At 40.0% G+C, this 26,010-nt stretch overlaps 1 protein-coding gene across 2 annotated transcripts in view; it reads right to left on the reverse strand.

Moving 5' to 3' along the window:
• SESN3 (sestrin 3) overlaps positions 1 to 26,010 on the reverse strand; it is a 66,306-nt gene continuing 40,296 nt past the window's right edge. For both annotated transcript variants that reach the window (XM_089775725.1, XM_089775726.1), the window contains exons 6-10: positions 21,739 to 21,886; positions 17,477 to 17,595; positions 14,027 to 14,217; positions 10,736 to 10,880; positions 1 to 9,131 (exon numbers count right to left, since the gene is read on the reverse strand). In XM_089775725.1, coding sequence (XP_089631851.1) covers positions 9,045 to 9,131; positions 10,736 to 10,880; positions 14,027 to 14,217; positions 17,477 to 17,595; positions 21,739 to 21,886 — 690 coding nt within the window. In that variant the 3' untranslated portion in view covers positions 1 to 9,044. The remainder of the gene's footprint in view (positions 9,132 to 10,735; positions 10,881 to 14,026; positions 14,218 to 17,476; positions 17,596 to 21,738; positions 21,887 to 26,010) is intronic.

The raw sequence follows: 26,010 nt of genomic DNA on the forward strand, positions 1-26,010 counted from the left end.
AGAGTTTTGCCAGTTTTATTGAACCAATAAAATTCCTACTGATAACAATGAAAGAAATTTCAGCAAGTATAAATGCGATAGTTTAACAAATCCCATTGTTTCGTACCTATAAATAGATTTTTCAAAACCTCATAAAAAGTGCAGATTTATGAATTGCTGTTAACATGTTAATACACAATTCCTTTTAAAAGGCGTTTTTTGTCTCTTAATTCACTAAAAAGTTCCTTCCGCATCTATGATGAATTCAAGTCAGACAACTAAAAACTAAAAAAAAAAGTCACAGAAAAATGGATCCAGCTAGGTCAGTTTATCCAAAAATCAGAAACAGAAGAAAAAAATTGCTAAAAGCTCTTGTGGAATCCTGCAATGAACTCCAAACTACTCACCCTGCCAATGGACAAGCCATTTGCAAAGATGCATAAGCAGTCAGGATCAAAGTGAAGCTCAGCCTGCTGCCCTGGGTAAGATGCCCAGGTATTCCTTTGGACTGGCTACCCATAGCATAAACTGTACCGCAGGACAGCAAGAAGACTGCAGAACTGCTGTTTCCCTCATCCATTATAGATGAGTGGGTAAGCTGGGTTCCCAGACTCCATCCTTTCAGCTTGCCTGCCTAGCTGCACTGGTACATTGGGGAGAGTAGGCTGCATACAATATAGACCTGGTACAGTTTACTTCCTCCTTGGAGTATGAAGCCCCAGGAAAGGGATTTGTTTCTCTCCAATTCACAATCTCTGACCACGTCTAGACTGCAGGCTTCTTTTGGAAGAAGCTTTTCTGGAAGAGATCCTCCAAAAAACTTCTTCCAAAAGAGTGTCCACACTTCCAAAGCGCATCAAAAAAGCGATATGCTTTTTCGAAAGATAGTATCCACACTTTTTTTAAGACATATTTAAGCTGTGGTTATTATGGGCGGAGTTGCCACCAGCGCAACCCTGCTTTTTCCTCTTTCCTCAAGAACTCCCTCTTCTCCATCCACACATGCCTTTTTGTGAAAGAGCTCTTTCGGAAACAGGCTTCTTTCTCGTAGAAAGAGGTTTACTAATGTCGGAAAACCCCTCTGTTCTTTCGATTTTTTTCCCAAAAGAACACGATTGCAGTGTGGACATAAATGAAGTTTTTCAGAAAAATAGCTGTTTTTCAAAAAATCACCCTCCCCCCCCCCCCCCGGTAGAGTAGACATACTCTCTGTCTTTGGCTGCTCTTGGGCAGCCCAACTACTTATTGCTCCTTATTCCACGTAGATAATTAAATCATAATCTAGTCTCAATAAATTAGACCCATCACAACCTTTGGAAGGAACCTTGCCTTATGTTCTCTTGCTGAGCAGGGCTTCTTTGACATCAAATTAAAAGTAATGTAGCCATTTCCATTATTTAAAGAAAACCCCAAAGGAATTTAGGATTCTCAATGGACTAACCACAGAAGATTATCTTGTCTTACAGGTCAGCAAGGTACAAGGCTTAGGCAACACTTGAATCCCTCCCGTTTTGAGCTGTCGTGTAGAACATGTAAATGATGCTTGCAATGGTCCTCTGCATTAGGGATGTAAATACCACTCAAATAAGTTAACTGGTTAAACAATTAAAATTATGTTGTTTAGCCACTTAACCTTTGGTGGGCCAAAGGTCTCATGAGGCTGTGGGCATGCATGGCATGGCTGCTGTGCCATGGCCAGGGTCCTGCCTGGAGCCACTGCAGCATGGCCAGAGCTGGGGTCCCACCTACCACCACCCAGCATGCAGTGGGGCCAGGGCTGGTGCCATGGTTACTGGCATGGCCGGGGCTGTGGCTACTGCTGCAGCACAGCCAGGGCTGGAGTCCCACCTGCTCCCACTAGAGCTGCAGGCCTTGCCAGGACCAGTGTGGCTGGGGCTGCTGCTATGGGTGTGTCCCATCTGCCCCTGCCTGGTGTGCAGCGGGTCCAGGACGGGGCTGCCTGTATGGCCGGGAGTAGGGCTGCCACTGCAGCTGGGGCCCTGCCTGCTGTCCTGAGCTGTCCAGGTCCCCGCCACTTGACCCATCCAATTAACCTGTAACATGTAAGCATTCTGATAAGCCTAATGCTTTCTGGTTAACTGGTTAACCTCTGACATCCCTGCTTTGCATAGGAACATATTTCACCTTTATGAATAGCATATTCATTGATGGGGGAGGTTACAATGTGCTTTAAAACCACAGCTCTTCATGCTAATGGGAAAAAGAGACTTTGACCCATCCACAGAGAGTCCTTAAGACACTGCCATTAGTCCAGCCCTTTACTACCCATATTTATAGCAGTATTTTATCTCCAACAGGGTCTGTTTCACAAGAGCAGTTTAAAGTGGCTATGTCTATCAAATTGGCTAGTTTACAAATTAAAACTATAAATACAAAGACTCCCACATACTGAACATTGCTTGTGTGAATCCTAAACTGCATCAATTAACTATTAAAAGCTTATTATATTTAAAATCTTACATAGTACAAGAGATTGATAAGTAGCAGTCCTGTATGATCACACGCCTGCCTCACATTAGCCTACAGTCATGTGCTTCACAAGAATAGAAATGTTACAGTAACAAAGCACAGGCCTGCAAAGGCATATCACAGCTTCTGATTACATTGGATAAAAAGTACCAAGTAACACAAAAAGAATAGGTGTTAATACTGATGAATTAAGAATAACTATAAAGATCAAACATGTTCACAGCATGCTACATATACTGCTCAACTTAAAATAAGGTGAATACAATGTTTAACAAAAACCAAAGTAGTTGGCAGTGTGAATTTTGAATTGTGTTTCAAATACAAAGATATAGCATATACATTCATTATGTGGCTGTCCAGCAAAAATTGTGGTATAGATTTCAAGTTTAAATGCTATCTTGTAAGCTACAGTTTAGATCCAGTTCTGTCATAGCCAAGGAAGTATTTTGTGTCTTTGTGTATTTTTTCAGAGTCTCAAGACAGAGACCAAGTTTACAAAACCTCAATATTTATCTGACTTTCGGAAGTTTGTTGAGTGGCTGTTCCTGTCCTGTCAGCATTAGTATGAGTATTGGTGGGGGGCATCGTTTGAATTATGACAACAAAATGAATTATGCATGGATGAGGCACAACATAAAGCTAGATGTGGCAAAGTGTAGATTATAGTTTGCTGGGATGAATTTAGTGCCATTTTATCTACAACCTTTAAGATGGATAGGCATCTGATGTGCCATAATTCTTAAAACTTTTGCCTAAAGAAGTTTATAACAAATGCCAGAAAAGGAAATTTGAACAACAGTTTTTACTTTCAAAAATTAAAGACTGGTCTCCCAACCCCTTTACACTGTAGAACGATAAGATGGCCAAGATACCACAATTAAAACCCAGCAACTCAAAGCCATATCTTTTGTAAAAAAATTTCACTGGCAGTCTTGGAGGAAAAAGTATTGCCACCCTTTCCCCTGAATACAGAAGTACCATCTATGTATTTTTAAATCCATTTGATGATATTTTATTTTAGGGAATAAAAACACTGATTTCCCTCCTAATTTTATTCCTTCCTTCCTGTCAAACAGCCCCATGCAAATAACTTTATTCACCCAAGTAAATTTACTCAGGTAAGAACATTTGCATGGGAAGGCCCATTATTTTGTATATTTTTCAGTATCATAAAAACGTTATAATGGCATCAGAATCAGGAGCAAAACCTTCCACAGACTTCAATTAAAGCAGAATCAGGCCCTCCTAACGAGTAAAAAACCTTTGCTGTCTCAAATAATCATAAGCAGATGTATTTATGCTTAGAGCTGTCCATAAGAAGTATACAAAGGTAATTTGTTCTAAAGGCCATTATACAATCTACTTCCTTTTAAGGGTCGTCCCCCCCCAATCTAAAGTGATTCCCTACTGAAATTCATTTTAGTCTCTTACTAGTTGTACAAAGGTATATGTTAAGAAAACTGAATGGTCTAGGTCTAAAGCCTTTACATGTGGAAAATTCCCCAAAATTAAGGGAAGTTTTATCTGAGAAGGGTCTTCATGAGTGGGTCAAGAGTAAGTACTAGAGGATTTCTTTTATTGTAGACACAAGCTGGATGAGTATCTTTTATTGAGCCGAGTTTTGTTGGTGAAAGAGACAAGCTTTAGAGCCATACAAAGCTCTTCTTTAGGCCTTTTTTTTTAATTACAGAGCAAGACTCTGATCCCTGTTTCCTATACTGAGTAGCACCGCTCCATGAGTGGTCCAGTTGGCTCATTTCATAAGGATGGCAGAATCAGATCCTTAGAAATAAAGCTCTGTTAAGTTAGTCTCCCTTCTCGACAGTGTGATTTTAACATTTAAAATAGGCACGCTGAACTTTTAGAAGAGATTTAATCTCCCTGGCCCGGAATAAAGGGAACATTTTAATTCAGTGTTGCTGAAAGTAAGGAACATTGAATATGACCACTGAACTCCAGCTAGCATCTAGATGGCTGACTTGGGAAATGAATGCAGTCTTTAGATCTTGAGCCTGGGAGCTTGTCCCTGAAACCTGAAATTTAGACTTTGACAAGTGGGAGAGCAGGACTAAGAACTTTTCCTTCTAACAATGTCTTGAGATGAGAGACCTTTAGACAGGATTAGCCATTGAAAACTCGGGCTCAAAGCCCTTGGTGAAAAGCAGAGCTGGATGGGAGATTGGGATGGGGTGCCTGTGGGGACTCACTGCATGGCCAAGGTTAAAATAGGATACAGCAGGCAGATGCTAAGCATCCGCAAACTGGTATGCCAATGCATCAGTCCTAATTTCCTATTATTGTACCAGGTGTCCTCCATGCCGAATGGGTGTGTGATGTTGTGATGTGTACAGCTTGCCGAACTCTTTCACTTGAGAAAGACAAAGACTTCTTGATTAACTTAAAAGTTGATTTGGAAAAAATTAACTTTTTGGCCAACCTTTGTGGTAGGCAGCATTTGTGTGCCAAAGGCAGGGTATCTGCCTGGATCAGCTACAGTAAGTTTCATTTACAGATGGTTGATCCATTTCCTTCTCGTTTATGTACTATGGGCCTATTGTGAAAGTACGGTAATGTCAATGGGTGTTGGATCAGGCCCTATGGATAGAAAGGCCTGACACAGGCCAGACACCCACTGAATCCAATGGGTGCTTGGTTCAAGTGGAGGCTTCAAAATTTATCCCCTAGAAGCTAGGTCAGTCTGAGCACATCTGTTAAACGCATATACTTACGATGAACAAGTGCATACACAAGAGCAAGGATGTGAAGATTTTGTTCTACAATGGTAGCAGCATACATATTAACATCTTTCAAAAAAGTGAATAAAAACTATTTATGTCACTAAACCAATACAAATTATACTATTACTTTAATATTCATGGAAACTAACTGCTAGTCTAGTAACTTTTGGCAACTGAATACCATTAAAAATTGGGTTCAGATATGGAAAAAGGTACCTACCAGGATTTTCAGAAGTGCCTATGTACTTAACATCCATTGAAAGCATTCTGGAAATCCTAGTAGGCACCTAATCTGTCCCCTTGTCCTTTTCAATTTAAGCTTTATTATTTAAACATTGTCTTTCTGATTTGTTCTAATTTGACTTCAATTTAAGATAGTCCTAAATATGTAATTTTTACATTTGCAGCTAATTTTGCAGCTCCCACTTGCTAAAACATCAAACAAATTAGCTTATGTTTTGGGGGAGGAAGGTTAGGGGAAAAAAGCAGATCGAGACAAGCTCTCTGGCCCAATTCTGTGTAAATCCCAGCAGTATTAACTTAGGCATCCTATGCACTAGAACTGCAGCACCATGGACATAAGTGAACTATAGAAGAATTTCAAAAATTAGTTCTCATGGGACTCAACAGTAGTTTGAATCACCTGCTGTTAGCATAAATTGTATCTTACTTATCTTAAAATGGGTTCTACTATTATATGACTACAATCTCATGATATTCTATTGCCATAGAATACTGAGAGAATGCAAATGGCTTTTCCAACTTGTACTTTTCCCCCAACTTATTTTCATTACAGACAAGCAATTTCTAAACGTACTGTTTTGTGCCTGACCAGAATACAAATACTTTTTAAATGCTCGTAAGGTTAATAAGCACTCCAATCTCGTAAAAAAGCTATTCCCTATTTCTCACGTGGTTAGTCATTACCCTAGTGAACCAATAGTTCAGGACTTTTCTTCAGCAGATAAGAGATGATGCATTTGTCTTTTTACCTTAGTGAAGACAGGGATTTTGATAATTAAACATTAATGCTGATACATATAAACCCTAGAAAGGGAAAGCAAAAAGTCAGTAGCCATGCATGTTCCCCCATGGATTATTAAGGTACATTTCTGACAAAGGACGTTGACAAGCAATGAAGTTGCAGGATTCACATTTACATTTTTTAAAAACAGTTGCACATTTAAGTTTGGCACAAAGTGAGCCTACGGTGTAGGTAAAATATACGGTATAATCGTATACCCTTAACACCTGTCCTGAACAAACATCTATATTTTAAAAATATCACATTTTGAGTATAAAAGCTAGGCTATAAATGATTATACAGTAAACTGAATACTCTGAAAAAGTGGAAAACAGCATTATAATTTTTTAAGTTCGCATTTTATATAGGAAAGTTACAGCAAGTAACTAGTTGTCAAATGACATTTCCCAATGTGGAATGCCATGTGGGCCATATTAGATAAGATATGGCATCTTCTGAAATCACTCTTCATTTTGTTTAAACTGATTCACTATGAAGAGATCAATTCAATTACAGTTTATGTATTTCAAAAATCTAATCACATACTTCGCTGAGAAGGCAATTCAGCTGGAAAAGTAAATTCGGTAGTGAAAGATTAAAATAAAGGCACTAAAAGTTTCTACAACTAATACTCAAGCTACTTTACAATCCTTATATTTCTGAAGAGGAATTAAGTGGTTATGGTAGCTACCTAAAACTAGTTTCACCTTCCTTCCAAAACTTAACTGTTCTTGAGAAATACCTTGCCTCTCATATCAAAGAGATTTCACTGAACAGAGTTTCCATAATTAATGTCAAAGTTACTAACATCCTTCCCAGATAGAACGGTTACAAGCAAAAAACCTCATTAGGTGCAGCCACTATAGTTAAGTTGAAAAAAGATAAGTTAAATAAATCAAATCTAAGGTTATGTATATCAACCTCTCACCGCACTGGCTGAATAATCTTTATGGTGAGCTATACAAGATGAATAAATCTTATTATTTATGCAATGTTTTATACAGGAGAGATTCAGATACACAGTTTGTTGGGCAGCTTCTTATCTTGGCTTTAAAAAGTTAGTAATTTCTTTCTCACACGGCTTTTCATGCAAATAGACTGCCATCCAAAAGTGCAGAAAAATGAATTTAAATGTACAATCATTTAGTTTTCCAATCTGGAACAGCTAAAACAAAAACCCCATGATGTGGTGTCACAGCAAGTTATTAAGGGAAGGAGGAAGAAAACTAATTTTAGTAGTATACTGGTCCATGTTTGTTTGTTTCCCTCAATGAAAGTTGTTAAAAGGGCTATTCTGCAGTCTTCAATGTAAACGTTTTCTTACATCGTCTACAACTCAGAAAAACTTTAGAAAGCCTAACCAGTTTGCTTCTAATACATGTAAAAGCAATTAAAGCCACCCTTCTTATAGTAAACAGAAAACAAAAGCCAAAACAAAAGACTTTTAGCAGTGACTGCTATGTCCTACTGGGTAAGTTTAAGCATGAATTTAGGCACTTCACTGGTTCATTAACACAATCCAAAGTAAAGCTATAAACACTGAAATGTTGTGCTCTTAAAATCAGTCTAGTCAAGCAACACAAAACAATGCAAAAATGTGATATTTTTGGCAGCTTATTTCTTCCCCAGTATTAGCAGTTGTCCAAGTTTAATTTTGTGGATGCTTTGGCACTTAAATATCAGATTGCTCAAACCATACAAGCTAAAACAAAAATGCAAAGCCTTGGACAATAAAGAAATTGTTTTAAAATTTCTTTATGGCTGTATAAAAAGGGCACTTTAGCCATGACATAATAGGGAAAAAGCTTGCTTTCTTTTTAAATATTGCACTTTTCTTTTGTTCACACACATTAATGCATAGAAACACAATTTTAGCTTTGAATGCTAAAGTATTCTGACACTATGAATGAAAAAATCCTAGAAAATAAATGTCTATAATCTAATAGGAAAGCCACATGTAAGATAGCCTTCCTTTGCTTTACTTAAACTATAAAATGCACTGGAAAAAGGAGAGTGCAAAAAATTTTTTTGGTCAGTCTGTTAATACATTTACAGGCACCAACTAAGTGAACTTGCAAGCAACACTATGATGAGCATGTATGCTGTAAAGACGACTGAGGGTGACTGTCTGTAAGACAAAATTATCCATGATTGAACCATAATATGTACAACTGAAATGGATCATTGTGAAACCTCTTCTTTTGGAAAAATAACTGAATTTTCCATTTCAGTAGCATGCTGTAGAATTTATCATGATTAATGTCACATTAAAATGTGGACCATTGTTGGCATTACACTTCACATCACCTTCAATTGCTGTAGTAAAACAGTGCCTGACAAGTAGTCTCCAGGAGATAAAGAATCCAGTAGCCATTTCAGTGTCATAGATCACATGTTTCTCTCTACTAGAGTTAGGACATGGCATTACGATCTCTTAGTACATCCAAAAAAATCTTTGCTGAATTCCACTAATCTGAAAAATGATTGCTTGAAAAGATAAACACTTTTTTGTATTTAAGAACAAAGCACTAGAGTTGAGTATAACAAAATTAGTCTTAGGATTTTGACCAGTATCTTGAAATCCAACTAGAAAAAGTAGTGCTCCTCTGTTATTTTTGATATCATTAGTAATGTTAAGCATCAAGAAAATAAAACACGTCATTGCACATTACAGCCGCCAAAAATACGGCTAAACTTTGACACTAGAGAATTGAGTAACTTGATGCTACATCACATACAGCTTCTGGTGTGTATCTATTTCAAAAGTCTTTACGTAGCAATTAAACTTCCTTTGCCCTCTCTAAATTGATGCTTCAGGTCAAGTGTCGAGTTATGGCACGAAGGGCATATAGAAGTTCTGCTTGCATACGGGCTTCCATTAAAAGTAGGTTTACATGGACCTGTTTAAAATAATTAAAAAAAAGGCATTTAGTTCACTATTACATATCAACCAGCAGAAGAGTTTAATCAATTATCTTACAGATTTAGACGTTTGTGCTAACTAAAAATAGCTGCATCACTTCTCTCTACATACTAGTGTCATGTGGTAGACTGAAGTGTTGCTATTTCTTCTCCAGATTGCTATCTAATATGCCAATTTTATCTGACATTCTAAACTCCCCAGTAACAAGCCCTAATTACAGCTTTAAGCAGTGTTCCATCTGTTTTAAAAGAACTCACAGCAAAACAATGGATGTATGGTAACAGCAATCATGAGAGAAGACTTTCATTTCACTATGACTATGAACATTATACTCTGGGGACTAGATTTCTGTTATCAATGTTGTATCTTCAGTCCACATGCCAAACACCATACGAAATCAACTGTCAAATAACTGCAACCTTAGGAATGGCAAATTATTCCAATGAAGACAGGCTGGTTTCAGATTGATATTTACTTAACAACAAGGAATAAAAAATGCACATAGCACTGCTTGCTGCTTTAGCATCTGGGCTTACTGCACAGCTGTCTCAGGAACTTCGAGCAGCATGATGTCTCCTAGTGCAATGCTGGGGCACTGGCTCAGATACCACATTAGAAGAGAAGAATACTGACTACTGAATCTCTCACATCATTCCCTGCAACTTCTAGGTCTCTCTTTTATGTATCCCATCTAAGTTTTGATCAGGTCTGTTCCAGCTTAGCTGGTGATATTAGGAGACCTAGCAGTTATCAATAAAGGAAGATCAACTGTAGCTTTATCTCATCTATTACAGGTCTTTAAGAAAGTCTGCTTCTATTGAAGATCCAATCATCATGATTGGAGGCATCTATAGTAGCAGTTCAGAAAAAGTTTTATAGATTAGAGAAAGGACAAAAAGAGCAGTATTTTGGCCATGGATGTTGCTGGACCAAAAAGCTCCATGAGGTAGTGGGGTTGGTAGCAGCCGGACAGCAGCAGCTAGGCAGCCCCAGCCGGAAACCCCCAGAGGCAGTGGGGCTGGAAGTGGCCGGGGAGCCCTGGCTGGGGAACCCCTGGCAAGCCCCAGCGTAATGGGTGGGGAGCTTCAGCTGGACCAGCTTTAGTGAGGCAGTGGCAGGGGAGCCCCAGCCTTGGGAGTGCCAGAGAAATGAACTGGCAGCAGGGCAGCCAGCAGGGGAGCACTGGTCCAGCAAACTCCCTGGTCTGGATGACTCAGGTCTCAAGGGTGCCGGACCAAGGAGGTCCAACCTGTAGTAATTTTTATTATCAGAGGGGGGTGAGGGTGCAAGGGAGTCATGGTGCAATGAAGTTTGAGAATCCCTGATCTAGCTTCATATAGGAATCACAAGAGACTGTCCACAGTTTGCTCATTAAGAAAATGTTTTTGCAACAGTTAAATTTAACATTCATAGAACTAACATGTATTGTTTTGCTGTACAGTACTTAATATTTAAGCTTTTATTTTACGGTTAAGAAAGTTAGCTCTCCTATACACACCCTTTTGCAAACCATCTTATTATTTGCACTGTTTGCACAGCACAGGGCCTCTTATCTAACGTGTTTGGCTATGAAACACTTACCTTCTCTGAATGCTTGAACTGACGCCAATAACTATCGTACATGCGCTTGGTAGTTCTCTCTGGGTAGCAGGTCACTGTCTTAATGTAAACCTTCAGGCTGCGTTCAAGTAACTGATTAACTTCCCCATAATCATAATCATCATACCTAAGCAAAATAAGGCAGACTGAATATTTTTTTGGACCCACATGGTTTTTTAAATTCTGAAACTACATGTTTTTATGAACTGAAATACTAGAAGGAACAGTTATTTATCCTGTACAGTAACTGGAGATGTTCGAGATTCATTACCTTATGAGTGGTTCAGTATCAGGGCATGCACATACCTATACACTTTTGATTTTGCAAACTATGTCCACAAGTCCGTGCCTGCAGCCCAGAAATCCTCATGCTCTGGAACAAGGGCATTTGGGAGGGAGGCAGACCAGCCAGCAGGCTAGTTCCTTTTCAATCCAGTGAAGTCCAGTGAAAGATTTTAAGGCAGAGGGGAAGAAGGGTGGGAAGTGGAATACCCACAGGGACATACCTTGAAGAATTCCAGTTAACTCCTGTTTTGAGTAGTGTCCCTATGTGTGTTCCATATCAGAAGATTCATGAGCATTTATGGAGGAGAGTGCCAAAGAGGTGGATTCAGTACAAAAGCATGACTGGAGCAATTTAATCTCTAAAAATGGAAGAGCTCAGTGCCAGTAAAACATATGCAGTGAAGACTAGATGGCTGCCCTGCAGATATCAAGAACTGTATGTTTTTCAGTACCCAATGGAATGAACAATAACTTGTGTGTGCGCGCATGTACAAGTATGTGTGTGTAAACCACCGAGGCTTGTAACTGGTTAAGAGGCATCCTGAAATCCATTTGAACAGTTTGCATGGAAACTGCATCTTTTTTCGTGCATTCTGCAATTGAGATGAAAGGACTGGGTGAAGCCCTAAAGGGCCTAGTCCTATATGGGTAAAAAGCAAGGGGTCTTCTTACGTTCAGTGTATGGAGGCTCGTTTCTCCTCTTGAATACTGAGACTTGAAATAAACACCAGCAAGAGACCTTATTTAACAGAACACTGTGTATAGTGCGTAAGCCACCTATAAGGAATGAGGCATTACGGGACAGATGAATATTTGTCATGGTTCAACTGGGTGTTTTGTTTGTTTTTTAAGCACATTGAGAGCTGAAGTCCCATTATATAGAAGTTCCTTGACAGAAGGGAAGAGTGAACAGGCCCTCATAGGGGCTGGGTAGGTGAAGACTGAAAACCCTGTGATAGGGAGAGAAAAGCTGTGACAGCAACTAGGTGAACTTTCATGGAACTCAGCAATAATCCCCCGGCTTTTAAATTGAACAGGTAATAGAGATGGTGCATTACACACGACTTGAAAGGCAATATATATTGGTGACTGCATGAAGTCATTTCCACTTCTGCAGGTAAGTTTTCTGCTACGAAGCAGTACTGTTTGTATTATGAAAAGCAGTCTTGTTCTACATTAGGGAGCCATCTAAATAGCTACACCCTGAGATGAACTACTGATAAGTTTGGGTGGGTGATGGAGCCCAACTTCTGGGTGACAAGATTTGTGGTCAGAGAAGAGACAATCACAGGGGCATGCAAACCAGCTCTGGCTCTTTGAATACTGTGCTATGGAGGATGGCTACTTATTTTTGTCTTGTTAAGTTTATCCAAGAAGTGAAGTAAAGAAGTCAGGGGATAAACATATACCAATATATGAGGTCAAGCAATGACTAAGGCATCTCCTTTTTGTTTACAACCATTCACTTCCCTTGAGGAAAGCTGAGTACACTTCACATTAGATGGAGTTACAAAGATTTGTGAATGACACATGTAACATCTGGAATACCTCATTCATCTCCCACTCATGGTTGATGCTGATAAGGGAGTTCACCACTGATTCTGCAGTCCTGGCAGTTAAAATATTGTGATCTGTATGTGGGGTAATACAAACCAGTCACACATTTTATGTGCCCATTTGATGTATAAATACTGGGGTCTTCCTCCTTCTTGACAACTGGTATAATGTATAGCTGCTTAGCTGCTCTGTCATCCAATATTATTTTGACTGAATGGCCCCTGACATGACTTGCATAACAAACCACTCTGAGTTCTAATATATTGATACGGAAGATCACTTCCTGAGGGGGTTCATTTGCCGTGGATTATAAGGTTTTGAGAGTGTGCACCTCAGACTATTTAAAGAGGGATCTATCATGAAGCATAGTGGGATCAGGCTGCAAGAAAAGGAGCTCCATGTTGAGTGGAACCAACATATTATCTGTTCCATTCAATAACTGCCTCTCTGACCAGGGAGTTGGGTGAATAATGGAAGGGGAAAACCCCCAAAACATTCTGAGTCTTTGGGTTGTATTTTCTGTCATCCCATTTACACACAGTTAGTATAGTAATTAGAGTTTGCTACACAGAGGTCAAAAGAACGTCACTGAGGGGCAAGATGATTTTGCCTGGAGATGTATAAAGATTGTCCAATAGGGAATGTTGGTGTTCTTATGTCTCTTCCAATGGAATATGTAGGATTTTTGGTAAAGATCTTGAATGGCTTTGAAATCATCAGCATAAGACAGTAGGGGAGGCAAAATTAAGAGAAAGGGGTTATGTTCCTCCCCGCCCAAAAAAAGCAAGAACAGAGCCAAAAATACAAAAATAAAGATATATTGAGAAAAGAAGGAATTACACGTGAGAGAGGTAGCAAGCTGTGTAGCTAGTTTGGTAGCTAGCTAATGGACACAATGATGTTCCATGTCAAGCCATAGGTGGTTGAGAAAGGAACAGGTGTAGCACTAGGTAGTATACTCCTATACCAGAGCATGAGAGTATCTGAGGCACAGGCAGGGATTCACAGACAGTGCTGAACATCACTGATCAACAGCGAATAGGTGTTCACACTTCCTGACATGGCGAGCCTATAGGGACACTACTCAAAGAAAAACAAAAGTTCCTCAGTTCCTCAGAGCCTTTTAAATAGTGCAGTTATTTACTTTTTTCTGACCTGACAATGTTGTCCATGAGTTCAGAGAAGACAGATTTCTGTAAAAATATCAATCCTAATTTGATTCTGTAAAAACCATTTTTTAAAATTGATTAAATTATACTGCCACCAGTATTTGTATCAATTTCACTGCAGAAAACAAATCTAAAAGCCACAGACACCAATTCTAAAACACTGCTTTAGTGTGATCAAAATTTCTGTTCCTATCCTGAAGTAAATATATTTAGCTTGTATGTTTCCAAATATACTTATTAAACAGGTCAATTTGTCACAAACCTGATTCCAAACATACAGTGAACGTAGTTAAATAAAGCTCTTCTCAACATGGTTGTGTCAACACCTTCATGCGTAGCCATAGTGTTGTATGTGAGGTTGTAGACCATTCGAAACTTCTCATCCAGGAGATGCCCAATATCAGAATAAAGCCTGTTCACAAGGGAGAAGCCATGATTTTCCCAGGTATAATCCTGTAAGAGCATAAAGAAATACATTAGTGATGCATAAATATGAAAATAGTGCCATACATACCCAGCTGATCCTCCCTCTGGTTTCTCTCCCACCTGAAGATCTTGTTATCTCATTCTGCTTTATTAATTTAATTGTTCTGTCCCTGCACCAAAGGGAGGTTTTGATCAGTAAATTTTCTCTGACAAGGTCTGCTTTAATCCTGAGGTCCTGCAGATTTGGTTCAGATTAGAAAATATTCACCCTGATATTATTCAGCAACTGCTGCTTTGGTAAGCTATGAGCTAGAGCAGAAGACTGGGAATGTCTTGTTCCTTAAAGACTTCACTCATGCACCAATGATTAAAAAAAAAAAAAAGAGGTAGCAGAATGAAAAATGCTGCCAACAGTGCCTGAGCAGCAACAGTTTTGCAGGCTACTACTTTACATGTAACCACTTTGGGGCAGGGATTATCTTATCCTATGTTCATAAAGTGCCTAGAATAATGAGTCCTTGCTCCATCACTGAGGTCTCTGTCTGAGTGCTTTTGTAATACACTTGTTACAACAGAAGATCCGATTACGAAAAAGTGTCTCATATTCTAGCACCATTCAGCCTATTAAGCAATTGAACAATTTAGCTATTCAGAAGAAGGTGAAACTTTTGAAGCTAGAAGACAGTAACTGTAAATCCTTGCCTGCCAACAGAGACATTTTAGTATAACCTTCCCTACAGCTCTTCAGAAGCAGTACTGTACATGCCTAACATTGTCTCAAGCCAATGATGATTATCAGTTTTCTCCCAGGAGAGTCTTCTAAAGTTCCTAGAAATTCCAGCAGTATCTTTGATCTCACAAGCACAAACTTGGCCATATTCCTGTTCATAATACACTTCTGTGGTATGGATGTAAAATGTCGCTTAAAAAGTTAACTGTATAACTACTTTTTAAGCTCTATATTGCAGAGTTCACAGTGAAGCCGCCCTGGGAGCAGGGCTGGTAAGGGCTACTAGCTCCGAACATGTGGAGGAGGCTTTGGTGTCACAGTGAAGCCGCATTCCCAGGAGTGAGGCTAGCTACCTTCTGCTGGCTCTGCTCCGGTGGAAGCTTTGCTGTGGGCTCTGTAGCTGGTTCCCCAGGAGCAGGGCTGGCAGCTCCTGCCGGCCCTACTCCTGGGGAGCCAGCATGTAACCTGCAGTGGGGGGAGAGGGGCGGGCTGGCTGAGGTTTACCAGTTAACATTCCCTACTCTGCGGTGGCCCAGGTGGAAACTCTAAAATATGGTACTCTCTGGTCTGGCAACACCATAGATATTGCTGGACCAGACAGCCTGGCTGGGAATAGGGGTGGCCAGGGTCAGAAGCACAGCCCCAGCTGGTGGCAGCAGAGCCCGAGGCCAGGAGTGCAGCCCAGACCTGCAGTGGGGAGTGCAGCCCTGGCCAGGGCTGGCAGCAGCAGGGATGGCGTGGCTGGGAGTGCAGTCCCGGCTGGGGCTGGCGGCAGCAAGACTGCTGCAGCAGGAAGTGCAGCCCTGGTCAGGGGTGGGAACGGGGCTGATGCCCAGGAGGAGAGCCTTGACTTCTCAAGTCTGGAAAACTCCCTGGTTTAGGACCACTCAGGTTCTGAGGATACTGGATCAGGGAGGTCCAACCTGTATGTGTGTTTCCTCCCAAAATATGGTTTACTGTACATGAAAAATTGCAGCGTGAATTCATACTGATCATCACAGACCGCTGTAAATTTACGAGCTTGTCAACACATGGCATTATTTAGGAATAGCTACTGAGCTTTAACACTCTACTTTAATCCAAATTAACTTTCAAGTATAGACAAGCCTTATTATGTCTGTTGAGAGAAACCACGACCTACCATATTTTACCAAGGAATTTTCTTTTGTATACAAGTGCTCTGACATGATTAAAGATTTTCCCATTACTTGCAGTTTTTTAATATTAGTTTCCCAGGTGATCAAACACCTAGGCTGCATCTAGACTGGCAAGTTTTTCCGCAAAAGCGCCTGCTTTTGTGCAAAAACTTGCCAGCTGTCTACACTGGCTGCTTGATTTTGCACAAAAGCACTGACATTCTACTGTCCGAAATCAGTGCTTCTTGCACAAATGCTTTGACGTTCCCATTCGGGCAAAAGCCCTTTTCCGGAAATGTTTTTGCGCAAGAGGGCCAGTGTAGACAGCTAAAAACTGTTTTGCGCGAAAAAGCCCCCATGGCAAAAATGGCAATCGGGGCTTTCTTGCGCAAAACCGCATCTAGATTGGCACGGACGCTTTTCCGCAAGAAGTGCTTTTGCAGAAAAGCGTCCATGCCAATCTAGACGCTCTTTTCCGCAAATGCTTTTAACGGAAAAACTTTTCCGTTAAAAGCATTTGCGGAAAATCATGCCAGTCTAGACGTAGCCCTAGAGCTTTCTTTTTTGTTTTTATTTGTATCGTAATAGTACATAGGAGCCCTAGTCAAGGATTAGGGCCCTACAGTGCTAGACACTGCACAGACATAAAACAGATACCAGTTACATACACTTCTTCTGTTAATACAATAGAAGACCTACTGCACCATGGCCTGGTTATTACAATTAATGTGGGTGGCAGGGGGCTAGTCATCCAACTGAAGCTATGGAAGTCTCCTCATTTGTGATAATCTAACAGCTGACTGAACAAAATGCTACAAATATAAAAATATACCATAAGGAACAGTTATCTACTTGGGCTATATCTACACTTAACACTACAGTGGCATGGCTGCAGCACCTGAACTTCAGTAGAAACAAATACTCCAGTGACCAGTATCTATACATTGTTATAGGTAATCTACCCTCCTGTAAGGCAGTAGGTAGGTTGACAGAAGAATTCTAGATCTAGCACTATCTGTATCAGGAATTAGGTTGGCTTAACTGTACCCCTTTCAGACCACTGAGGAATTTAGCAATGGTGATCTAATTTTTCAGTGTAGACCAGCTTTTGGTCCTCTGCTTGGGCATGGGCATTTAAAAAGAATTTTCTGCTACTACTCCATCTTATTTTTCCAGTAGAGAGAGACTTAGGGCATATCTGCAAGTCTTTACTTGCTATGAGGCATAAAGCTACAGTACATCAAAGGGCAATAGGGAACTTTAAGTGTGCAGCAGCACAGTCCACATATACAGTGAGTGCAAGGCATGCTAATGTGCTGTAAATGGGTGCCCTAGCTTGCAGAACAGCAAGTATTCATTCAGATATGCCCTGAGAATGCTGGCGTTAATTTATTTTTAAAAATAAGTGCATTTAAAGTACCTGAGCTCGGAATGTTGGCAGATGTTCTTCTCCCCTCCTGGCAAAGTCTTTGTACCCAAAACCAGGATCTTCAACATAGCGGGAGACATCCGATGTAGAAACAATTTCATCATCAAATGCTGAGAAGGACAGAAAAATGCTGTGTATAAGTATGGAAGCTGTTGTACCCTTCTAACCCACTCCTCAACAAAGACTACAAACTATAAGGTGCACTGACCAAAGTATTTAGAAGGTTTGCAACTAATTCAATGTACAAAAAAAAAGAGGATAAATGTTGGTGTAGGAAGAGTGTTGGGAGAATTTCAATCAATTTCCATTCAGTTTATGATACTTCATGTGTGCATATTTGTCAATGTCTAATTCAAAGTAATTTGTTTGATTTACGAGTTTCAAGTAAACATTTATTCTTACTCTTCTCCCTCTTTCAGAGATTTTCTAAAACTCATTAAAACTCTGAAACAAGGGGCAAGATGTTTTTAAACAGACTGAAAGATTGGATTAGAGAATGAGGTTAGTAACAAGAAATCTGGAGAAGGGGAAGAATTCATTAGTGAAGATTTGAAATGATCTGGGAATGGATCAGAAATTTATTTGTTGGAATAGGCAGCAACAGTTCAATTTCAGAGACAAAGCAAGAAAAGTTGGGATTTATGCATAAGTTGAGGGGGTAGATGTCAATGATAACCCTAATGCTGCCTACAGTGTTAGGAAGAATGAAGGTGTGTCTCAATGGTGAATGGAAATAGCACAGAGCTCAGAAGGAAGGCAAGTTGGCCCTACTGAATTTGAGATTACAGCAGGCTATATTCAAGAGAAGTGAAAACGTAAGACTGAACAAAAGTGGTATGTCCTTTTATAGTACTGTTTATTACAAAAAACAAAACAACCCTTTAAGTTACAACACACAACTATAGTTCATGTTTTTCTTACAATATACAAATTATCAAAGTGTTAAGACAGCACATGCCTCATCTGAAGAAGTGGGTCGCACCCACGAAAGCTCATGATACCATCTACATGTTTTGTTAGTCTTTAAGGTGCTACTGAACTATTTGTTGTTTGTTTAGGTTTTTCCTGTTACACGGATTCTGACCAGGTGAAAATAAGAGGCTACTGAGGAGGTGTCATCTCACACAGCTTCAGACAATCTTGCCTCCACCACAAGGCTACGTACAATTGCATGTGAAGGCCAATGGACATTGCTGCAAAACCTTCCAGCTTCAGCACATGGTGTGCATGCACACCTGCATTTGGAACACCTACAAGGACTGTCATTTGAAGAACTAAATGATACAAGACTTTTGGCTTGTAGATATCAGTTGAAAACAATAGGAAAGCAAAGAGTGCTACAGTACCTTCAGCTCTAGGCTGAACTTATGCCAAGAGTTACAGTAACTATATGGCCCTGAAGAGTTCCAACAATGTGTTACTGAGGACAGGCTCTCTAGCAGGAATCAATTTATATCCATTGAACAAACAGGTGGTTTGATGTGTAACTACCTTTTCAGAAGCTGATTACCACATAGCTGACTGCATTTGACCCTTACATTAAACGCTGGCTCACTTCCACATGCATTGACAGAAAAGCTGCCAGATGTCCATTGTTCACACCTTTAAAAATATCAGTTAATCTAAGACTCACAGGGATGCTTTACCTTCTCGCTGGCTCATTAACCAAGACATAACTGTATGGGAAGAAACCTGCATGGCACCTGTCCTAGGTAATCACCCCCTGAAGTTTTTTTTTTTTTTTTAAATACAGCCTGTTGACACCAAATATTTTAATCCCTGAATTTTATGGGAGACAAAGATACATGACACAGCTTTGCTCCCTACCAACCAAAATGGTGATAAACCCTACACCACACAATACTATTGCTATTGATTTTACATAGAAGGTGGGCAGATACTGTGGTGATAGGCAGCAATATAAAATCCAAAAATAGAAACTGTGACAAATTCTATGTATTTGCCACAGTTATCTAAATTGAATGATCTTACATGATAATGAAAATTACATTCTCAACAGATTTTTTTTAGATCTAATGATGACAAACAGTTCAAAGACACAACCATTTTGCAAAAAGTCAGGCAGCATAGCCACTGTTCGTTGGGTTTTTTCCCCCCAAAAAATGTACTTTCACCCCCAATGAGCAGCATTTGTATTGTTGGCAGAAGAGCGCTCCTGTTGACAACATGCTGCTCATACTTAAAAAACGAGTAGTCCTGTAGCACCTTAGAGGCTAACAAAAATATACATATATAGTATCATGAGCCTTTGTGGGCACAACCTACTTCTTCAGATGCAAGGAGCAAAAAGCCTTTGCTATAGAACTATGCATTTTTTAGTTTTTTTTTTTTTTTTTAATTACAGACTAATGGGGCTACCCCTCTGAGATTTTTAAACGTGCTGTTCATACTGGTACTTTTTGCAGCAAAACTTTTCTCTTGTTGCAAGAGAGGGATATTAGCATCTTTGAACAACAGAAGTTTTGTAGTTCAGCTGCTCGTGCAGATATAGCTTAAGTGATTCTTCCTTATCTCCCCCAAGGCACCAAGAACCCTGAAGGACAAGGAAAGAAGCTCTGGACCGGGGGAGTGAGAAGTCCTGGTGGAAAGGCATCCTGCCAATAAGACTGCAAAAGCATATGGTAAGAAACCTTTGCTTTGAATTCATTTAGCTTACGTTAGGTGTTACTTGTATTTTACCTTTTATTTTCCTGTATTTTTCTGTTGATAATAAACTTGTTTTATTGTTTTATCTAGACAAGTATGTTTGGACTGAAGTATCTGGGAAACTCCATTTGAGGTAATGGGATTTGTGGATATTATTTTCTATTGATCAAGTGCTAGACTTTATAAGAGCTTGTATTGTCCGGGAGAGAGCTGGGCAATATGAAAGATACACTTCTGGGGACAAGTCTGGAAATTGGAATTTGTTGGTGTTGGTCTACAGTATAATTCAGAAATGGCTTGATACAGAACTCACACTACAGCTGGGAGTAATCTACATGCAGGAGTTTGTGCTGTGAGCAGTCCAGAAGTGGTGCTCTTACAACGAGGCCGTGTAAAAGGCACCTGGGTTGGAGAATTGACAAGACGGAGCTGATCAATAGGCCAGGTGGTACTCTGATTAATGCCACACATGTTAAGCAGACTTCAACTATCACTAGTCAATGGATGACACTATTATTCTCAGGAGTGAAGAGAAACATAGCAAGGCAAATTCTCCAACTATGAATTTTGAATAGAAATAAGCTAAACATGTTTTATGAAACCTCCATCACAACAGAGGTAATGGCTATAATGTATAGACAAGTAACATCTCAAAAATAGATTATTTCAATCCACCCAACTCCTCAACTTCAGATTGTCCCTTCAGGACAAGGTTGAAGCTCAATGATGGAGTAATGTAGGGCCTACACTGCTATAATCTATAGCATACTTATTTCTTGAACAGAAAGTATCAGCTTCCAAGAATATTAGCAAAGGATTTGCAGAAATGGATTTGAAAATGTTGAAGTCTGCTATTTAAAATCCTATTAAGGAATGAACTTGGATTTAAAGAAATAGTAGTATGAAAGAGCAGTTTCTCCTGAAGTTGTCTGCAAGTTTCTTAGTCCTAGTCTACACTAAGACCTTATTCCAAAATAACCCCCAAATTTGAATTTATAAGCAGTGTGTGTGTACCCACTACCAAACCTGTTATTTCAAATAGTGGCTGAAGAATTCGAACGCTGTACTCCTGCTTTTCAAGAGGAGTAATGTTGATTCCAAAATAGTAATTTTAAAATAACGGTAGTATAGATACTCCAGTGCAAATAATTTGAAGTAATTGTTCTCCAGGAGGCCTCCTATAGCTCCCTATAGTGCTTTGTGTGGAGCTGTAGGAGGTAAGTCTAAGGTAGCGTGTCCACATTAACGGAGCCTGCCTTGGATTAATTTTGATGCTTCCCCATAATGAAGACATTCTAGTTTGAATTTGGTAAGTTGGGAGTTCTTAAGTCAAATTTAGTAATTTTGAAATAATTTCCTACTGTAGACATGACCTTACTGAAGAAAGAAGACTGAATTTCTAGTAACAATGAAACTTAATATATTTGAGAACCAAGAAATCTCAGACAGCTAGTGACATGAGCCAGCCTTACTGAGCTATGAAAATCCAAATTAGAGTAACTGTTGAAGTCTACTAATTGGATTGGGCCAGAGAATTCTAGTTATAATGGAGCAGAGAAAGAAGGATGAGAGAGAGGATAAAGTACCTCCAGTAACTACTAGAAGACTCTCTTTCTTCTCTTTTTCAAAGCGAGTTGCCATTTCTTCCTGCGAGGCCTCCTCTTCCTCCTTTTCTTCTTGCAGCCTCTTCATTCTTTCCATTAAGGCCTCCAGCTCACTCAAAGAATCCACAAACTGAAAAAAACCCAAACATAATATTTTGGAAAATTATAAAGTAAATGGCATCATAGTTGTCTAGGAATAAAAATTCAAATTAATATTCTCAAAGGTTATTTTGAAAAATCCAGCATATGGTACATATATTTTGAGTGCACTAAGTGAAAGAAATCTTTAAAAAAATCTTTCACAAAGGATCTATCCTATGCTTCAATGTAAACCCAGGGTTAGTTGGAGTCAAGTCAGCTGACCCACATTAGAGAATCCTAGCCTTGAGCACTTACTGTGAATCTTAATTTATGTTAAGGCTTTTCTAATCTAAGCTTGAAACAGAGGTACTGTTGTCCATGCTGTAGCATGCTGACAAGTCAAAGGGTACGTTTAGACTACATGCCTCTGGCGACAGAGGCATGTAGATTAGACTACGAGGCATAGGAAAATGAAGTGGCGATTTCAATAATCGCCGCTTCATTTAAATTTACATGGCTGCCGTGCTGAGCCGATCAGCTGTTTGTCGGCTCAGCGCGGAATTCAGGACACGCGGGGGTCGACATCAAAGGCATTTGTCGACTTCCCAGGTTTGCCTCATCCCAGGAGCTGCACCCAGGCAACAGAAGTCAGGGATGGTTTATGCTTGCACATTAGGAACTCATATGGTCCAGTGAAAGAGGAGGAAATAGTACCTGTAAGAATGTGCTTGTGGGGGGAACTGCTATGCAATTATCTTATGAATTACACACAAAAAATAATGAAGGCAGGTGGAGAGGGGGCATAACAACAGGGCTCATCTAAGGAAAAACTACTGCACTTTGGATTGCTATACCTAACTGCATGTTGAATAGTGTTAGCTTAATAATGTCTAATTACTCCTGATCTTGTTTTTAGCTTTATCATCTCAAATCATGATTGTATGATATGATGAAACAATACCAAGCTTTCTTGCTGACATTTAGGGGTTTATTTATAAATATATTAAAATAGTACTATAGGTATCCATTGCTAGGCAGGGCAGCCACCAGTATGACACCCCAAAACAAGTAACAAAAGAACATTTTCAAAAAGACACAATATAAACCCTCTATGGATGAATATCCCATTGCTCTTCATTCTCCTTTCCCATCTCTGTTTTCTATGCACTTGACACAGCGATGAATGTAGCCACAGAAGGTGTTCATGAGTGAAGGTTGCATGGGGTTTACTTGCTCTGCCCAGACACTCATGGAGCTTGAATGCATGGGCCACCCCAACATTGAATTGTTCAAGCTACTTCTGGTTGGAAAGTTTTATTGCAGGACGAGGCAGCAGGAGCCGATGCTCTTCCAGGCATGATGGAAATAGGCTCTGAAACAGTTCTCGGTTGAGCTCCTCCCTAAGCTGCTGTTCTTGTTCTAGGAATTGTATACATGTGCCTGCTCCCTCACTGAAACCTTGTCTTCCAGTTGTGTGGCAAGTCTGAACCTTTCCTTGTGCTTCTCAGCACACAGTTACTCCAGTCTTACAACCCTTTGCTGCCGGTAATGGACCTGCTTGTCAACCCTCTCAAGAACCTCAACCATAATTTCACCATGGAAACATTTTTGCATGGAATGTCCAGGAAGGTATGCAGGGATCAAGTGTATGTAGAAAAATATATAAAAAAAAAATATATAAAAACGGACAGTGATAGAACATCATATCTATGAATAGAGGAGATTAATCAGCTAGTGAGGGGGATTCTGAAAAATACACCTTTCCCCTCAATATGGCTATCAATCTGGAATTCCTACTTCAGGGAAAGTTTGCAGCCATCAGCAACCAGGATAGGGTCAGAATCCATGAGAAAATTAACATGATGCTACATTAGCTTACACATGGGCTTACCTTATGACTTGCATGTAGACACACAGAACTCCACAGCCTTCCTACTCTTCTGCCCCCAGCACATTTCTGGACAAAAATTCATACCCCAGTCATACCTGGGAGAAATGATTTTGTCACCCACAGGCATCATGGATTATCTCTAACTGACATGACTGCTATGTCTACACAGCAGCGTTATTTTGGAATAATTGATGTTATTCTGAAATAACGAAGAGCGTGTCTACACTGCAAGCCATTATTTCGAAACAACGGTGAGGAAGAGTGTTCTTCCCTCGACTTCCTGCTCTGTAGACAGCGCTAAAAGCTGAAATAACTTATTTCGACTTCAGCTACACAATTGATGTAGCTCAAGGTGTATAGCTTAATTCAACTTTTACCCTGTTGTGCAGATGTGCCCTAAATGTGGAAATGAGACACTGTTTCCCAAATACACATGGACTTCACTGTTTCCAGGCAGCTCCACAGTCCATTAAATAAAGTCAAACTTAAAGCCTTTACTACTTAAAGGAAAACATGAATGACCCCAACAAACGTGTAAAAAAGACATTTTAGAATATGTTTTTACTGTTTGCAATTCCCAGTTGCCATTTTGAACTAAACATGGCAGGGGAGGAGGGAAGGAGAATGTCAAGGCACTGAGATACAATCCAACATTATCTGATTAGCCAGAGTTTCTCATAATTTCTTCATTGGTTCCTAGAATAGAAATCCCTCCCATTGCTGTAATAATAAACTTTAAACAGGACTCAAAGTTACCGGGAACAGGTGTGGCTTCTTTCTCCTCCATGTTTGCTGCAGGCTGAGCAGCAGCCTGTTTGTTAGGCAGGGGGAGGGAGCCTCAAACAGATATAAGTATGGACCTAGAATTTGATTCCATAGCCTACACTGGGACCAGTTTCAGAATCCATTACTTTCTACTCTTTTCTTGGCACCTGCTTCCAGCAGTTCTCATGATGGATTCAGGGGACAGGAAGGCACTGTCCTGGCTGTCCATGGATGCAATATACAACAGCTAGCTGCAGGCTAGCAGTTCCCATCACTTGGTTAAATTCCTCATAAAATGAGCATGAGGTTGGAGAGTTGCCTGAGATGAAGCTCTGGTCCCTGGTCTTCCTTGCAGCTTAATCCAATCCTGGACTTGGTCACCAGTGCAGAAAATTTACAAAGCTCCCAGCTTTTTAGTGATCTGCTGATGTGTGCTTATTCTTAGTACTTTTGCTGAAGATGACAGTTTTACTGACTTGACATTGAAAAGTCACCAAAATCTGGCCGTGCTCTCATGCCCACAAAGCAGCATGCAGTGTAAAAGTCTTGTTCTGTTGGGTCTCCACTGCAACAATAGAAGGTTCCCTGATGGTGTGTTTGCCTCTCAAGCTATGTCTACACTGCAGTCTTCTGTTGGCAGAGACAATGCAAATGAAGCGTTCATTAGCATTTGTCGCACTGTCATTTGAATATTCTCTGCCAATGCTTTTTGCGGAAGAGGTTTTTGCGCAAAAACAAGCAGTGTAGATGGGGCCTTTTTGAGCAACATCCCCCTTTTGCACAAGATCCCTTATACCTCAAAAAAGGAGGTATACAGGATATTGTACAAGATTTTTTTTGCGCAAAACGTCCCTATCTACACTGCTTGTTTTTGAGCAAAAACCTCTTCTGCAAAAAGCATTGGCAGAGAATATGCAAATGTCAGCATGACAAATGCTAACGAGAGCTTCATTTGCATTGTCTACAAAAGGCTACAGCATAGATGTAGCCTCAGTGATTAGAAGGAAGTGAAAGAAGTAGAAGAAGTACACTGGGGAGGGTGGCTTCTATTTTGAATTGAGTTGACTGAAGATTGACAGAAATTAAGAAAGTTATCCCATGGGATTGTGGGATTCTTCAGGCAGACTCCCAAAACAAGAGTTAAGTGGGGCTGTGTCTACACTGCAAAGCAACAGGATTTTAACATGGAGTCCCAATGTGATTTAGACTTGTATCTGTAGCTCTAGATACTAGCCCTAGTTTAGCATGATGTGTGTACTTGAAAGGAGGAGGGGGGAAGGCTTGAGCCTGATCCTGTTCTTACACTGCAGGGTAGGCATACATAAAATTACAAGGAAAGGCAAAGAATAGGGATGGACCTGGGAGCACCATTCAAGCCTATCAAACTGTTTTATTGCAGCAGAGGTGATTGAGAAAGGCAGACATTGTTCGTAAAAGGAAACGGTAGCCATATTATATGTTACAATATTACGAATGTTCAGAAAAATTCACTTATCCCTGAATAAATATTGACATGT

This window comes from Pelodiscus sinensis, chromosome 1 (genome assembly GCF_052426305.1).
Source record: "Pelodiscus sinensis isolate ZL-2025 chromosome 1, ASM5242630v1, whole genome shotgun sequence".
Classification (NCBI taxonomy): domain Eukaryota; kingdom Metazoa; phylum Chordata; order Testudines; family Trionychidae; genus Pelodiscus; species Pelodiscus sinensis.